Source organism: Elephantulus edwardii, unplaced genomic scaffold, assembly GCF_000299155.1.
Source record: "Elephantulus edwardii isolate Elephantulus edwardi_28Jun2011 unplaced genomic scaffold, EleEdw1.0 scaffold00332, whole genome shotgun sequence".
Lineage (NCBI taxonomy): Eukaryota > Metazoa > Chordata > Mammalia > Macroscelidea > Macroscelididae > Elephantulus > Elephantulus edwardii.
The window spans coordinates 2302930-2320710 of NW_006400082.1; the positions used below are offsets into that span (position 1 = coordinate 2302930).

General features: G+C 42.8%; 1 protein-coding gene across 1 annotated transcript in view; it reads right to left on the reverse strand.

Moving 5' to 3' along the window:
- RAB20 (RAB20, member RAS oncogene family) overlaps positions 1-16015 on the reverse strand; it is a 51248-nt gene extending 35233 nt beyond the window's left edge. Inside the window, exon 1 of the mRNA XM_006901563.1 lies at positions 15844-16015. Coding sequence (XP_006901625.1) covers positions 15844-16015 — 172 coding nt within the window. The remainder of the gene's footprint in view (positions 1-15843) is intronic.
- Positions 16016-17781: the final 1766 nt, after the last annotated feature.

The following is a 17781-nucleotide window of genomic DNA, read 5'->3' on the forward strand; positions in this document are numbered from 1 at the left end:
AAAAAAGGCTCTTTTGAGTTATCACAACATTGGTACAAAGTGCTACTCGGACTTAAATTCTAAAGACTCATTGCTATTGATCTATTCCAACTCAGAGGGACCCTCCCCTGGGTTTCCTAGATGGTAAATCTCAATGGAAGGTGACTGGCCATCTTTCTCCCTTGGAGTTGCTTATGGATTAGAACTACAGAGGACAAGCAGCCTTCAGTTTAGCAACACAGCTCACTACCGACTGGACAATCTCAGCTCCCTAAATCCCAGAGAAGTTGGTATAAAAATACCTTCCTTTCTGAGAAATGTTGGGAGTCCTAACAAAGTGGAAACAAACTTAAAATTACTACTGGGAAATCTTAAAAGTGAACAGTAACATTGAACAGTGGGATGAAGAGACAGTGAAGTGATCTCAGACCAAAATGAGAACTGGCAAGTTCCTCCCCACAGCCTCACAGCAGCCATAACACCTCCTCTCTCCCACCCCTACCCCGAAGGTCATGTCACTCTCATCAGAAGCAGTAGTTTTACAAATAAAGACAGACACCTTTAAGAAAGAGAAGATCTTTTGCTACTCTACCAAAAAACAAAAACATTTTCTTCCTAAGCATATAATCAACGCTCTAGAAAAATTCGGATTTTTCAGTTAAGCTATTCAGCTGGTTTTGAACTCTAGCCTATAAGCTAGACTGTGCTCATTCCTATGTGCTCTGCGGTGCTTAAACAAGCTTGCAGCTTATGCTAAATATTTAAACATTGTACTGCTACTTTCGAAGCCAGATCTATTCTCTAAAACAGCTTTGAGATGCCTGATTTTTGGTCTTTGTAGAGGCAAAAGCTCATTCAACATGAGCTTTGTAGAAGCAAAAGCTCATTCAATATGCTTTTTCACATAAGCAGATGAGAGAGATCACATACTGCTACGCTGGACAATCTCCTTCCGTTGTTGTTATATGCCGTGGAGTTGGAACTCACTCACTCCTGACCCGACCGTGGGTTTTCACACACAGTAAATTGCATGGGAGGAGAAGAGATTGCTCACCTTTCTCCTGCGGTGTAAGCGGTGGATTTGACCTGCATATGCCTTTCGGAAGGCTGCACAACTCCTCACTGCTGGCCCACCACAGTTCCACTGTACATAGAAATGCCAGTAAATTCTCAAAATCATCCAGAACTTAGTCATCACCCCAATTCCATTTTCAGGAAGGTGTTCTGAGGGAGTTACTACGGAATTTATTTTAAGGACACAATATAATTAATGACATAGACCAATACTTTAGTACCATATAACCCCTGGCATATCACTAGTTTTATTATAGAGTTTGCGACAATGGTATTTTTCATACCAGTTTTCTCACACATCATAAAGGAAATTACTAATACTATCCTTTCCAAATGCTTCCCATTGCTTTAAATAACTTCACTGAGCAAAAACTTTGGTTTAAAATATACCTTAAGTAATGTAGTAGATTCTAGGGAGATTATAAACTGTGCGTCAGAGAAAAAGACAAAGGGAGGGTGGGGACAACTCCTAAAATCAAAACTACTTCCACAGTTGCCAAAGCTGCAGGTCTTTATGGGCACAAACTGCCTCCTCACCTTTCCTCTACAGAGTGGATGGTGAGTTTGAACTAACAACTTTGATGTTGTTAGCAGTCAAGTGTTTTAACCACTATCCAACCAGTGATCCTAAATAAAAGTCTGTATTAATAAGTGGTTAGAAGATCATTTTGCAGAACAGTTTCAAAGAAGAGGGAATCCCTACTTTAATGGCCCACGATAATGACCAAGAACTAAATGCTCTTGAATGGAGTGACACTGAAAGTGGAGATAAAATTAAAGTCAAGCAATGCCAAGAGAGAGTATCTTGAGTAAGAAATGCCATAGGCAAAGGTGAGAATCAAGGAAAGGCTGAGCATATCTGTTTTTGAATTAACATTTAAAAATCATGTATTTAGATAATGATATAAGGCACTATGAGGAGAAAAGGATACAGACAAGCTTTGAGAGCCTGGGGAAAGCTTTGAGTAGTGAAGGCGACTTCTCCAGGAGGCCTGAGAAACTCATCTCAGCAATTGGGAGCCAGGTTTGGGGGCTGACTTGATGAAAAGAAAACATCAATATGGCCACGCCATAAAAATCAGTCACCACGGGGATGAAACTGTTATTCTCAGGACAGTGGTTTAAATGTGTGCATGCCTGTGTATGAAATTACTCCACTTACAGGGATTTTGTATCCTCTTGATGTAGTGAGAGGAACAAGTTCAATTTCCATGTTAACAAGCATCATAATGCTCCTATTTCTCCTGTGAACTTAAGATAATGAAGCATAAAATCAGCTACCAAAGATTTTAAATGTGATTCAGGTATTAGCTAATAACAAATAGTGTTGACCTAATTAATTAGTTAAGCTTTCCCTGAATCAACACTATAGTACTCATTCACCTTCTGCCCTCCAGTCCATCACAAAACATAAAAGTCCCTCTACAGGACAGAGGGGAACCTTCCCCACATGTTTTCCAAAGCCATGTTTTACAGAAGCAGACTCTCTCAACTTTCTCCTGAGGACTGTCTCATACTTACTCACTGCATCGGAACCAAGTCATAGCTGACTTTCCCAAAGGTTTTCTGGGAATTGTAAATCAAACCCAGAAGGAACTGCCCATCTTTCTTCTATGGAGCTACTGGTGGATTCAAACTGAGTGAACTAACTCAGTCTCATAAGGACAAATACTGTCTGAGACCATTATTGTAAAAAATAGAAGGATAACTAGAAAAACATGTATGGGGACCCAAGGGTAAAGGGCTGAGAGCAGAGTGTCGAGGATGGGTAGGGGCTAAATCACAGGGTTGCACAATCTGATGGGTAAAGGGAGGTAAAGGAAATGGGAAAGATCTGGCGGGGACCTGAAAAGACAGGGTAATAGTGGGCATAGTCTAATGGTGACTAGTTTTATAAAAAAATAATACCTGGGAATGACTGTATGAAACATAATGTGAATGAAGAACAGTGTAAAATGCAATGTATAGGACCTTTGCAAGCAAACCAATATAAAGTAAATAATGTAAAAAAAAGTGCCGCCTTTGAATTAGCATTACAATCCCTACTCTCCATGCCATCAGAGTGCCATGAGGACTGGCTGGTGGGTTCAAATTACCCACTCTAATTTTAGCAATTTTTAACCATTGTGCCACCTGAATTCCTTTAACATCACACTAATGAGCCTTAAATAACTCTTCCTACCCACAGAATTCCCACAGCGTCCCCTCCAAGAGGGCTCTGAGCATCCCAGAAAATGGAGCTGTTCATAAACGTCTATTCTCCTTTGGTCCTATAATTGTTTTCTTTTTAAAATTTCTTTTTTAATTGTGATTTGAGTGAAAGCTTACCAAGAAAATTTTATTTCCATTCAATTTCTCATCTACATTGTTCATTTGTGATACATTAATGATAAACCTGCTATATAACGAACTCATCCCACTCCTTCCTATAGCTCTTTAATCCTTCCAATCCTGCCCCTTCCTGCCTGCTGAGCTGTGTTTATCCCTGGGCAAACGCTGCTTCTTTGATCTTGCAGGGCCCACTCTCTAAGGAGTATGTACTGGTGTTACTGTTCACCTTACAGGCCTTACAGGTTTGGTTAGGGGTCTCTGGTACCCTAATGGGTAAGGAGCTGCAATGTCAACTCAAAGGCAAGTCAAGTTGAATCCACAGCTATTCCAAAGGAAACAGATGGCCAATCTTTTCCCATTCATGACTTACAGCCTCTAAAAACTTGCTCAAGGGTCAACTATAGGTCAATTCCAACTTGGCAGCAATAAATTTTGATCCAAACTCTAAGGCTGACTAAGAGTTGTAGTCTTCGGGATTCCACCAATTTCTATCAAATGAATTAGCTTTGCCTTTTTTTTTCTTGAGTGTTGTTCCACATTTCACTCTGTTTGGGTCTGTTTTAGAGGACGTACAACCACAGCACTCCTTAGAAGCAAGGAGATCACCACAACAAGATAAAGGTAAAGAATCCAATAGAAAAATGGGCACAGGATATGAACAGGCACTTAACTGAAGACGACATTCAGATGGCTAACAAGCACATGAAGAAATGCTCAAAATCCCTAGCCCTAAGAGAGATGAAAATTAAAACAACTATGAGATATCATCTCACCCCAGAACAGCAAGCAATAAATGCAGGCGAGGTTGTGGAGAAACTGGAACTCTTATTCACTGTTGGTGGGAGTGTAAAATGGTGCAACCCCTGTGGAAAGCGGTATGGCGCTTTCTCAAAAAGTTGCAAATAGAGATGCCATTTGACCCAGCAATACCACTACTGAGAATATACCCCGAAGAGTCCATAACTGACACCCAAGCAGATATATGCACACCCATGTTTACTGCAGCTTTGTTCACAATAGCAAGGAGCTGGAAACAACCTAAGTGCCCATCAACAAACGAATGGCTAGAGAAGCTGTGGTATATTCGCACAATGGAATACTATGCTGCATTAAAAAACAAGGAACTCATGCAATATTACTCAAAATGGTTGACTCTGGAGAACATTATGCTGAGTGAAATATCCCAGTCACAAAAGGACAAATATTGCATGGTGCCACTGTTGTAGAATGGGACTGTCCTTGGGGTTGGGGAGAGACTGAGTAAGATGGGTTCAATAATGTATACTGCACTGAAACAGAGAAGGGAGAAAACTGTTTAAAAGAGATATGTGATTAGGTATTTCTGTCATGACAGGAGTCTAGAGCGATGGCTACATGGTGGAGTGGACCTGGGGGAGGGTTTGTAAAATAATGAAAGGATCTTTTCTTTTACTTTTCCAAGAAGGTAATATCTGGTGGGGGAGAGCCTTGGGAGGGGACAAATCTACAACAATGAATGAATGGAAATCCAAAGCCTCTGTAAATTTTCACTGAAATTAATAACAAATTTAAATTAAAAAAAAGAATTAAGTTAGAGTAAGGATGGCAATGGAACCACCTTACCTCTGTAACTTGATTTGTGCCACTATTAGAACCTCTACTCAGAATACTATTGCTTTTCAATTTTTGACTCATGTACTTTTAACTTGTTAGTTAAATTTGTATCTTCTAGGCTGCAACACTTCCATGATATATCTTCAAGGATATGAACATGTACAGCTAAGCACAATTGATAACAGTGCATCTAAATTCCAAAATCAATCTCCATAATAGTCTATGTGTTTCCTACTGCCAAAGGGGCCCTTTAGAGTAGTGAGAGAAGACCTTCACCCTGAAACCCACAGTGTCCCTTTTCAGCAGGAAGTAACTAAGAGAATATGCCATCCCCTTTTCCTTATGAATCAGGGTGAAGTCTCTCTCAGGGAGGAGTGATAGGGAATGGCAAGGGACACACTGACAAAGGAGATTAATAAGAACTGGCTTTGACAAGCACTGTGGCAATTGGACAATTAAAACAGATATGGGGGGGGAAGAACGAACTGGGGAGGAGGGTGGAGAAAACAGTGCAACAATGAATGAATGAAAACCCAAAATCTCTGTAAATGTTCATTAAAACTAATAAAATTTAATGATAATAAAAAAAAGAAGCAAGGAGATTCTTCTCATCTACTTGGGCATGTTGTCAGGCTGACCCTTGGGGAAAAAATCATCATGCGGGAAAGGTGGAAGGTCAATGAAAGAGAGACTAAGCCTCACCAAGGCGGGCAACTTTACCAATGAGCTTGAGTGTGAAGACGGCACAGGATAGGGCAAGGCTCCTACCTGCTGTTCGCAGGAGTGTGAGGAGCCATGGTGGACTCAGTGGCACCTAACAACAACCACGTCCAGGACCTTTACCAGCCAGCCCTTTCAGAGTGGACAGTCACTAGGAATCTACAGCTCTTTGAAACGTCTAAGAACACTGCTGTTCTGTCTGCTTCTGTGGAACTTCAAAGGACTAGGTTTTCTCCTACCCATCTGAATGCCCACATCAATGGCTGACCCCACACTGATTTCTGAACCATTGTTTTTGGCAAGGAAAGCAGATATTTGACCACACAGGAATTCAGCTCGTGATGTCTTACACCCAGAAGGCACCATTCCAAGTCCTCGGAAGAGAGGAAAATGCAGGCCCACCTACAACAGAGGAGGTTTGCTTTCAGATCCCAAATGTTAACTGGGATTTTTCCAGAACAATTTTCAAAGAAAGCATGTCGTAACCATACTGCCATTCCAGTCTAGCTCAAGGTGAGCACACAGTCGAAGGTAGAAAGCGAAGCGCTATTTAAAGCATTTAATGGAATCATGAGTTCCACAATCATTTCATTTAAAACTTCTTGGGAAATTTCTGTAGCTATGGAGAGGACTCTTACGTAAGCCTTTACCCTTCAAGGAACAGTTTTCCTAAAATCACCTTCAACTCATCTTCGTAAGCAGCTTAGCAGACTTGAGGTGCCTTGGGCATTGCGTTCCCAGGGAATTAGCACCGTGCAGCCATCCAAAGGTAGTAGCGAATTGCACTGTATGTGGGGTACCAGTTAAGATAGTCTGAATGTGCCAGCCTCTCTGTAGGAGAAAGACAGGCAGTCTTCTCTCATAAAGGTTTACAGATTTATAGCCCCAGAACCTGGTGAGTGATGCTATGAGTCAGATCTGACTTGTTCACAGTGGGCTTTGAGTTGTTTTTTTGTAGCCAGTTTCTGGGAGCAGGAACCCAGAGTCGGACAGCAAAACGGATGGCACATTCTTAGTGATTCAGTTTCTACAACCCTGGAACCCGATGGGTGCTCTGATGCGATCCCGGGGAAAAACAGCATGGCAATGACCTATACGACCCATCCTCTCTACAGATTCTCTGAAGAGGGCCTTCCATATACAAACAGGTAGGTTCTGACTTATGACTTATTCCGTCTATGAAAAATCACACTTATGATCATCAGTATCTGGATTATTACATATTCCTTGGAGGAGGTTATGATAAAATGGAAAAAAGTGCTGACTTCTGTGAACATGCTCCAAGCACTGAATCAGGATATGATGGCAGGCGTCAGGGGAGAAACCATCCATATAGCAAGAATGCTGCATTTAGAACTCACTAACACTGATGTGGGAGAGCTCACAGATTGTAAAGACAGGAAATTGAGAGAACAGGATTTAATGGACTCTGAAGAGGAAAGAAATTCTAAAGAAGAAAGAAATAATAAGAAAGAAGAATGAGAGATATTATTAAAAAATTTACAGTGAAAGATTAACTGGAGTTTTTTTCTAAACGAAATCTGGAATTTTAGTTGCTTGAAAACATGAGTGCAAATGTTGTTTGTTTTGCTAAAGCTGAAAATAACGTACACAGTACCGAAACAGATGAGGAATAGAACTGCTTAAAAGGAATATATGATTAAGTATTTGCATGACAACAGTCCAGAATAAGAGCTGTAAAGTGGACTGGGGGGTGGGGGGTAGGGGTGTGTGTGTGTGGATTGTACAACAGTGAAAGAATTTTTTTTTTCAAAGAGAAAAGCAAACTAAGGAGGGTGGGCAGTGGGGAAATGTGCAACAATGAAGGAATGGAAATTCAAGTTCTCTATAACCTTTCATTAAAATCTCAGAACAAACTTAAAACAAAAAGAAAAAAAGGCAGATTTGAAGAGCAGTGAAGTGTTACTGCAAAATCTGTTAAGAAAAATTACAAGGCCATCTACACAACTCTCCCTACTTTTCTGACTAGAAATACTATACCCATTGTCTAGGATGGTACAGTGATTCAGAACCTTCCATAGTTATTTCTACAACGGACACAATGCCAACATGAGACAACTTAAATAGTATTTTTTTATATATGTATGTATATATATGTACTAAAATACACTTGTATGTTTATATGGAATGTTTCCAATCTACAAAGACAAAGATTTCTAGAAATACTGATACTAAAAGGCAATAATAATTAAAATCGGGGGGAAACTGAGTGAGGTTGACAGTACTGGACTTACATCAGAATCAACTTACAATGGAGTTCGCAAAATGGTAGGCTGCCATATTGAGGACCATCACCACTTGCCAGGTCAATGCTGCCCAATTCCAACCATGTCTACTCACAATAAATCTACTGTTACACTCCTTCTGGGCATGTTCTGGGTGTGCTTTTTGTACTTTAGTATCTGGACAGAGTTAGGCGCTGTGGCCTTTGTGTAGAGTGGAAAGAGTACCATAGGGGAGATTCTCATTCTTCAAAATTGGATGGTTCATTCTGCCTGTCATTTTTACCATGCACGAGCCCTATCCTTCATAAATACAGCATGGTGTTTCCCACAGATAGCACAGCAATTCAAAGTACTAACATTTATGTGCCAAGACTTTGAGCTGGCTCACAGACATTAACAATTAAATTTTTCCTTTTCCAGGCACCAAGATAGAACTTGAAACTCCTCAGTACTGTTGCTGTTGTTGTTATGTACCATCAAGTCACTTGTGACTCACAGTGACCCTAGGCACATCAGCCTTATACCCTGTTCTATCCTGTGCCAATCTTATAGTCTCTGACACACCTAACCCCATTACCCCAGTCACTGATTCAATCCGCCTCAGAGAGGGTCTTCTTCTCTTGTGCTGTCCCTCCACCCTCCTAAGCATGACGACCCCCTCCAAGGACTGGTCCCCTCCTTGCAACATGTCCAAAGTATGTCAAACAAAGCTTCAGAATCCTTGCCTCTAAGGAGCAGCCTGATTACACCCTCTCCAGGACAAAACTGTTTGTTCTCCTAGCTGTCCATTCAATACTCTTCTCCAGCACCACAGCTCAAAGGCATCAATTCTCCTTCCATCATCCCTAGTCATTACCCAGCTTTCTGATGCATAGCAAGTACTAAAGTTTTTTTAATTAAAAAAAAAAGGATCTTCAGCCAACTGCCATGACTCTAAGAACAGCCTACTCCAGCAAAGCAGCATCTCCATTCCCTGGAGAGCCTGTATTTCTACAGACCTCTCCATCCCATGAGTCAGGGAGAGACTGGTGGATGCTGAAATTCTACACTCAACAAGATTCTTCCTTATAGGGCAATATCTGGTCCAGTTATGAAATCACTACCATAATCCATGAACCAACAGGCATTTAGACCTGGATTTCACAATGACATTTAAGAGCACAGTCTTGGAGCTAAACGGACACAATTCTGGTTTCATTTCAGGGTCATCGTTCACAATTTACATGACTTTGGGGAACTGCTTCCCTTCTGTCACTTTGTCTCCTGATGGGTAACTTGATGATGTTAACACTTTCCAGGAAGATGGTATGAGGCTGTCAGGAGTGAACGACCTGAAGTCCTCACGTGGACGCTGGCACGTGGTGGCACTCATATAAATAGCAACATCAAAATACAAATGGCAGGGAGCACCCCATTCTGCAAGGCAGCTGGCCCAGTCCCAGTTATGCACAGATCTAATCTGCCTTCCTGTAATAAAGTTTTAACACCCACTCATCAAGCCTATCTGGAGTGAAATATAGAACAAGGCTTTAACTGCCTCTTATACAAGTCAAGTAGTCTGAAATTTCAAAAACCGATACTGAGACTCCAAATCATTTCTACTTCACACCAAAGAGCCTTCAATGTTGGCAGCCCCACCTTACGTCACATAGGTTCCAGAGCCGCCCACACCCCAGGTCCTCTCAGAAGGCAAGGTCCTTCATCAACATCCCTCTGACAGTAAAGCCAGAAGAGAGCAGCTGGGGCCTCTGGCAATGACAGCACAAAGCATGGAAGTTTCCCTGAAGTGCACTTCAAAACTTTCTGGTTCTGACTTTCTGGTTGAGACCACAATTGAGGAAATTTCTTCTCTCATAGTTCAATCATAGCACAACGCCCCCCCCCCAAAAAAAAAGTATAAAAAACGAGACAGTCTTTGCCTTTCATGTATCAAGCTAGTTATCACTAGACTCCTGGCTTGATTCCAGACAGCCTTGGAGCTTAATTTAATGCAAAAGGAGGAATTAAATACCACAAGGACTTATGGATATCTGGAAGTATTTCAGTATCACATGTAGCAACTATTATTCTAACTCTTTAACCACTGCTCACCACAAGCATTTCCTCCCCCTTTCCTTCCTCTCTATGACCTCTCCATTTATCTCCCAATTATTCACCAGCCTCCCTTCTGCCTTTGTAACATGCTTGCGGGTGCTTGTGTGCAGGCACTGCTAGGAGACACTGACTTAGCAAACACTTAACACAATGTTTCATCTACTGTTCTAAGCACTTTGCAACATTAATCCAGTTATTGCTAGGAGCTATACTTTAGGTAGGTGTTACAATTAAATCCATTTTACAGGTGAGGAAAATAGATATGGCACAATCACGCAGTAGTCTATTTAGCCTGCTGCTGTGGTAGACAGAATAATGGCTCTCCAAAGGCATCCTAATCCCCCGAAACTGTGTTGTTTTAACGAAGAAAAAATGAAAAGCTGCAGGTGGAATTAAGGGCCTTAATTACATATTAAAGAGGCTGGCCTAGAATATCCAAGGGGGCCCAGTCAAGACAACAGACTCACTGTCAAATCACAATTATAAATCACATGGGAAGATTGTCTATATTTTTCCTTGGAGCAGTTGGTGGATTTGAATCAGCAGAATTGGGTTATCAGTGCAGCTCCCTATAGATTATGTCATGAGGAAGTCCTTTAAATATGGAAGAATGAAGCAGAGCGTCAGTGCTGCACTCTGAGAAAGACTTGCCTGGCCACTGCTGACTCAGAAGATAAACCAATGAATATAAGTGGCTCCCGTTATTATTGTTGTTGTGCACCAATGAGTCAGACCTGACCCTCCAGCAGGTTTCCAGAGACAGTAAGTCGCAGGGGAGGACACTGTCCATCTTTCTCCTCAGAAAAGTTGGTAGATTCGAACCATTTGCTTTTGGGCTAATGGTGAAACTCCTTACCACGTAGGTGCCATCAAGCAGACTAAGCCTCATGGCAATCCTATGGACAGAGGAGAACCTTGTCCCATCCTGTGCCATCCTCAACCATGTCCAGCCTACAGTTATTGTCAGTGCCAATCCATCTTGTTGAGGGTAGCCCCCAGAGAGTGGCAAACCAAGAAAACAGAATCGTGCAATGAGCCTTCAAAGAAAGTATAACTCTCCTGACACCTTGATTTTAGACCACTAAAAATCAAGACTTAAGACTTCTGACCTTCAACTCCAAGAAAATTAATGTGGGTGGTTTTCAGTCACTCAATTTATGGTCATTTATTAAGGCAACAATAGGAGACTAGTACAGATATTAGATATGTGGCAATGCAGTAATAAATACCTGAAAGTGTGGTGTGGCTACAGCACTTGGTACTGGGCAGAGGCTGAAAGAAATTTTGAGGAGTATTACAGAAAAAGCCTAGGCTGTCTTTACCAGATTAATAGATATAGGGATTTTTAGTTACTCTTTTAATAAGGATTCAAAGTGAGTAAGGAACATAGTAACGAAAGCATATAGCTTCTTGAAGGACATCTAAATAAATCATCAAAAGTTACAATAATCAAAGATGCTACCTATTAGAACCCTCTTTTCCTTTAAGTCATTCTGACACATAGTGACAAAGTAGAAGTGCTCCTTAAGGTTACCCTGGCTGTAATCTCACAGAAGTAGACTGCTACATCTTTCTCCCATAGGATGGCTGGCAGGTTTGAACTACTGACCTTCTGACTAGCAGCCACTAGCATTTAACCAGTGTGATAGACACCAGGGCTGAGCTCCCCTGCCAGAGAACAGCTCAGATGAAAATTAGGACTATGTGTTACTAGAAACTGGAGAAAATACTTGTCATACAACGCAAAAAGTTCAAGGGCACGGTGCCCTGAAGTTATGCCAAAATCAGAATGTGTAGAGGATGAACTTAGGAGAGCAGAGAAGATCTAAAACAAAAGTACATGAAGGCGTGGTTAGTTTCTTGCTGTTTATAACAACACGTAAGAGAAAAAGATGCAAAATGAGGGACGAAATTTTAAGTCAAAAAACGACCTTTGGGGAGCACATCATTCTGACTACTACAGTCCAATTTCTGGCAAAATACATTCAGCTTATTATGGCAACATCCTCAAAAGTTTCTACCCACTGAAGCAACAGTGAGAAACTGAAACAGCAGCTGATCAGGGAATAAAAGATACGCAATTTAGCTCCAAAATCTGGGATTTAAATTCCTTGTCTGTGCCACCTCCCATGGTCTTAGTCTTTAAAAAACAAACCAGAAAGCAAACCTACTGCCATCAGGTTGATTCCACCTTGTAGTGTCCCTCCATGGGTTTTCCAAAGCTGTAAAAATCCTTTTTTTTTTTTTTTAACATTTTTTTCATTAATTTAAATGAACTTTTACAGAGACTTAGGGTTTCCAGTCACTCACGGTTGCACTTTTCTCCCTGACCACCTCCTCCCCCCAATTCACTCTTCTTGAAAAGAAAAAAGAAAAATTCTTTCATTGTTACACAATCCCTCCCCTCAAGTCCACTCCACTCAAGGCTGTAAATCTTTAACAGAGGAAACAGCCTCATCTTTCTCCTGAGAAGCAGCTCTTGGATCCAAATCACTGACCTTATGGTTAGTAGCCCAACATGTAATGCACTACACCACAAGGGCCTGGTCCTTCCTTTTCAAGGACAGTCAAAAGCTGCTGTTTCAAACAACAAAAGACTCAACTAGCAAGCTCATCGCTCATCATCCTGTCATGTTTTCTTCAGAGCAATTCTTAAATAAGAAATTAGAAAATAGAAGTTATTTGTTTTCTTGTTTGTCTTTCCTTCTCTGGAATGTTAATGTCAGGAAGCAGCAAGTAAGCGCTCAATGCTAGAAGCCAAGCCCTAAAGCAGGGCCTGGTACATTAGGAGGCGCTCAGTTTGTAATTACCCGACAATAACTGTTATGTGCTATCAAGTTGGCACATAACTCACAGCAACCCTATGAACAAAGACTCTGAACTTTACCCTTTCTGAGCCAATCACACTGTCTCTGCCACACCTGATCCCACTGGTAAAGTCACTCCATCTCACTGAGGGTCTTCTGCTCTTGAGCTGACCCTCCACCTTTAGAAGCGTGATGTCCTTTTCCAAGGACAGACTCCTCCAGACAACATGCTCAAAGTAAATGAGACAGAGTTCCACCATCCTTGCCTCCACCAAGCACCCTGGCTTCACTTTTTCCAGGAGAGTCCATGTTTGTTCTCTGGGAAATCCCTGGGATATTCAACACCCTTCTCCAGTACCACAACTCAGAGCACTCATTCTTCTATCAGCCTTAGTGATTGTTCAGCTTTCAAAATGCATTGCAAGCAAATGAAAAGGCCATGGCTCAGATCAGGAACACCTTAGGCTTTAGACTGGTATCACTGCTCATTAGCACTATGGAGAAGTCACTGACAGCAGATTTTCTCAAAGCAAAAGTCGTCTTTTGATCTGCTCACTATTCATGCCAAGGAAATCCAGGTAAGATGGAACTGCCAACAACTTCTATTCTTTCTCCATCTATCCTGTTGGCCCAATGATGAGAAATTTTGTTTTCTCGATGCTGAGATGCAATCCATACCAAGAGCTATAATCCTTAATCTTCTTTTGGCAGCAAGCACTTCAAGTCCTCCTCACCTTTAGCAAGCAAGGTTGTATCATCTGCATAATGCAGGCAACATCTTTTCAGTCATCAAACTGATCAAAAGAGTAGTAGAGAAGATCAGGGTGGTGATACACTGTTAGACTTCCTTTTGTGTTCTTATACTACCATATCAACATGCAGGGATTACATCAAATTTCTTTGCCCAATGAGAGCATGAGTAAATTAAGAACAAAGACGAGAATCCACAAAGGTCCAATGGAAAAAATGTTGGAACAAGATAGAAGACCAAGATCTGAATCCTAACTACTGCCACCTTCCTTTCCTCATCACTAAAATGTGGTTTGGGTTTGCTTTTAAAAGGCAAATGATACTCTTTAGCTCTGAAGAGATCTCAGATGTTGTAGCCTGTAGGGAGTTACACTGCTAAGCCGAAGCACCTCCCCGATGGTCTGCAGAAGAAAAGATGTGTCATCTCCTCCTGCACGATTTACAGCCTCTAAACACTCACTGGAGAGTCAGCTATGAGTCAGTTCCTACATGATGGCCATGAGCTGTTTGTTTAGTTTTAACTTTGTTGTTTGTTGGTTTCCTGAAGGGATCTTGTGACAACTGTAGATCACACAGGAAGAGAGAGCTCATTTTTCTGCCATGGGTAAACTGCTGGGCCTGAGCATCCTCCTTACCCACTAGGCCAGGGGATTTAAGAAAACTATGGAGAAATTCTAGTCTGTAATGCATGAAGTTGCCATGAGTCAGGAGTTGCCATGGGCTAGATGGCACAAGACACAGAAAGGGTCTCAGTGAAATCATACATCATAGCCCTGGGAAGAAGTCTGCTGTTGTTAAGTGCCATCAAGCTGGAACTGACTCATAGCAGACCCTCCAGTGGGTTTTCAGAGGTAGTAAACTGCATAAGAGGAGACTGTCCCTCTTTCTCCCATGGAGCGGCTGATGGATTCGAGCTATATACCTTTGTGTTGGCAGGAAAACTCCTTACCATTAAGCCACTAGAGCTTCCTGAGAAGAGAGCAGATGTGGAGGGAGGAGCAGGGAACAGTTACTTGGATGGCTGATGTTTAAAACAATGACTGCAAAAAATTAGTCAGTACGCTGACTATTATAATAACCAAAAAAGACAGCAACAAAAAAAGCACTGAGGAAAGGGGCAGAGTCACGTCGGTGAACTTCATTAATTCTGTGCTGAAAAGAGAATTAGTTATAATCTTGTTTATTCAGCAGTCTGTTGTACCAAAGTTGGCAACTGAAAATGTCTGGATAAGACCTCTGGGTATATCCCTTTTAAAAGTGCTGACATAAAAGAAACCAGACCTTAAAGTTTCAGGTTTTCAAAGTTTTGCACTTGTAAAAAATGTGTTAGACTACTTCCAGTTTCTCTATTTATTTAAATAAACTCTTTTCCAAGAAGGAACTATAACCCACTGGAACACTATAATCACCACAGCAATTCTGCAGAGCTAATAGATGGAAAGCTTAAATGAAGAACAACAACAAATAAGTGAGGTCTTTTGAAAAATGACAATGCAGGCCCCAAAAAGTATTCATTATCTTAGAAATGCTACAGGAAATTATTCCAAACCCACAAAACATAAACCAAAATTAAGGAGACGAGAAATATGCTGAGAAATGCAAATACGCTCCAGACTAGGCCAGAGGAGACTCCTTCCACTTCCCTCCGTCTTGACAGAACTTGGATAAAAAACTGGCTGTCCTTCAGCTCACTGTTTTGTAAATAAAAGCGGAGGAACAGACTAACTCTGCCTCTCCGTCAAGGCTGTTTGGGTTCACAACCAAGCTTAAGTTTACAAGAGCACTTTCACAAACTGAAACTTGTGGGGGGAGGACGTGGGTGTCAGGGAGACAAGAGACATTCCCGGTTACAATGAGCAGTGACCTGCAGCCAAAAGCTGCGGATGACATCTGTGTATACAAATAACAAGCAGATTCTCTCTTGCGAATAAGAGGTGTTTTTCAAGTACCACCTGGATAGTCGCTATGCTGCAGGTACTAATTAAACAGTCTTGAGAGTTTTTGAAGCCAGAAAGTAAGGACGAGTGGAAAAACAAGGGCACGACTAGGAACTAACGGCCTGAACCCGAGACAGTGGCACCTGTCTCCCAAAAGTCCGACCTTGTTCCGGCCAGGGACATCCTGCTCTTGGGGACGCTACTTTTGGGGCTGTAAGTCCATCCCTCTTGCCCCCGCTCTCCAGTCTTTTACCCAAGAAAGTTTAAAAATTAACAGGAAAGCACACAAAAAAAGGTGCCGCCGCCGCTCACCTGCAGTGTCCCAGATGGAGATGTTGTAGGAGCGCCACTGCTTCAAGTAGAAGGCGCCCCCCACCGTGCTGACCGTGTCCTGGAAGCGTCGCTCCATGTACCTGTGAAGCAGCGACGTCTTCCCCACGTTCATGTCCCCCAGGAGCACGATCTTCACGTCCGGCTTCCTCATCTCCCCTCACGAACGCTCGCCTCCTCCCCGGTCAGCGCCCACCTTGCCCCCTGTCCCCGCGCCCGTGCGCCCCCGAGGCGCGCGACCCACTGCGCTCCGGGCGCGCTGCCCGCCCCGTAACCGGCGGGAAGCCGGACGTCACAGCTCCGCAGCCGTCGGGCAGCAGCGGGCGCGCCGCGGCGCCGCCAGGACCTGCACCTCCCCTCGCTCAGGAGAACGGAAGAGGAAGCGCGCTCCAAGCACCAGCTAGAGCAAGGAAAGCCGGCGGGACGGCGCCCACGTGGGGCTCCCTTGACCCGCGGCGGCCCGCCCCCGGACACGTCGCGCACCGCCCACCGCCCCCGCCCCTGGCCCGCCCAGCGGCCTGGCGCTTCGCCCGCCAGCACGCTAGCCCGCTAGCCCGCTCAAGTTGACTCGTTTGTGATAACCCTGACTTGTCTTCACCTAGAGCGCGCCGTGGGGGTCACTGCGACGGGAGCTGTGCCTTACTTACCAGGGGATCCGAGGGAATGTGGACTAGAAACTGGGAACTCGCCAGTATTGACCCCTGTGACCACTTAGGGGTGGTGTCCTAGCAGGTTTTCTGAGGCAGGAAATCACACCAGAGGAGTGCGCCCACCCTTTCTCATGGAGCTGCTGGTGCTTGAGATCCCAAAGGAAGCGCAGCTTCTTACCACTAGAGCTCTTCATGTCCCCTCAGGGCTCACGGATGAAAGTTCCTGAGAAATTCGTTCAGTTTCTCCCACTTCCCCTGCCAAACCACCAATCCGGTGTCAAAAGTACTAAATCCAAAAGGAATGCGTTTTCCTTCTGAGCAATACCTGTGGGGTCCTAGGGACCACAGAAGCATCTGAATCGATAACAAATAAAGAGAAACACCTCAAAATCTGGATTTCACTCTTCCTTAAGTAAAATGCTCTCTTCCAATACAGTCCAGCCAGCATTTTTCTATTTTGTGACAATTTTTCTGAGTATAAGATTGTAGATATAATTCAAGGTCATAAATATAGTATTTTCTTTTAACTGGCACCTATGAAGGGGGGGAAGCATCATTAGACTCTTTTTGTTAGGTGCCATGGTGTGGAGCACAACTCATAGCAATCCTCTTCAATCTATATGCTGAGCAAATTCTTGGAGAAGCAGGACACTATAGAGAAGAATGTGGCATCAGAATTGGAGGAAGACTCACCAATAACCTTTGTTATGCAGATGACACAACCTTACTTGCTGAAAGTGAGGAGGACTTGAAGCACTTGCCACAGAAGATCAGAAGATGATAGACTTCAATATGGACTTACATCTCAACATCAAGATAACGAAAATTCTCATCGCTGGACCAATAGGCACCATCATGATGAAGAAAAGATTGAAACTGCCAATTCATTTTATTTGGATCCACAATCAGGTGCACCTTAATCCTCAAACTAATACCATTGCTCCTCAATACTTTGCAAAGGTTTCTGACTATAGACTTTCCCAGTGCAATATAGTTCCCGATCTTCTGACTGCTAGTACTAAGGTGCACCTGATTCAGACCATGGTCTTTTCAATCCCTTGCCATGTATCTGCGAACTGGACAATGAAAAAGGATGACAGAAGAAGAATTGATGCTTTTGAACTATGGAGTTAGAGAAGAGTGTTGAATATCCCATGGACTGACATAAGGACAGTTATGTCTGGGAGAAGGTATAGCCAGAGTACTCCCTGGGAGGCAAGGATGATAAAACTTCACCTCACATATTTTGGGTATGGTGTGCAAAGATTAG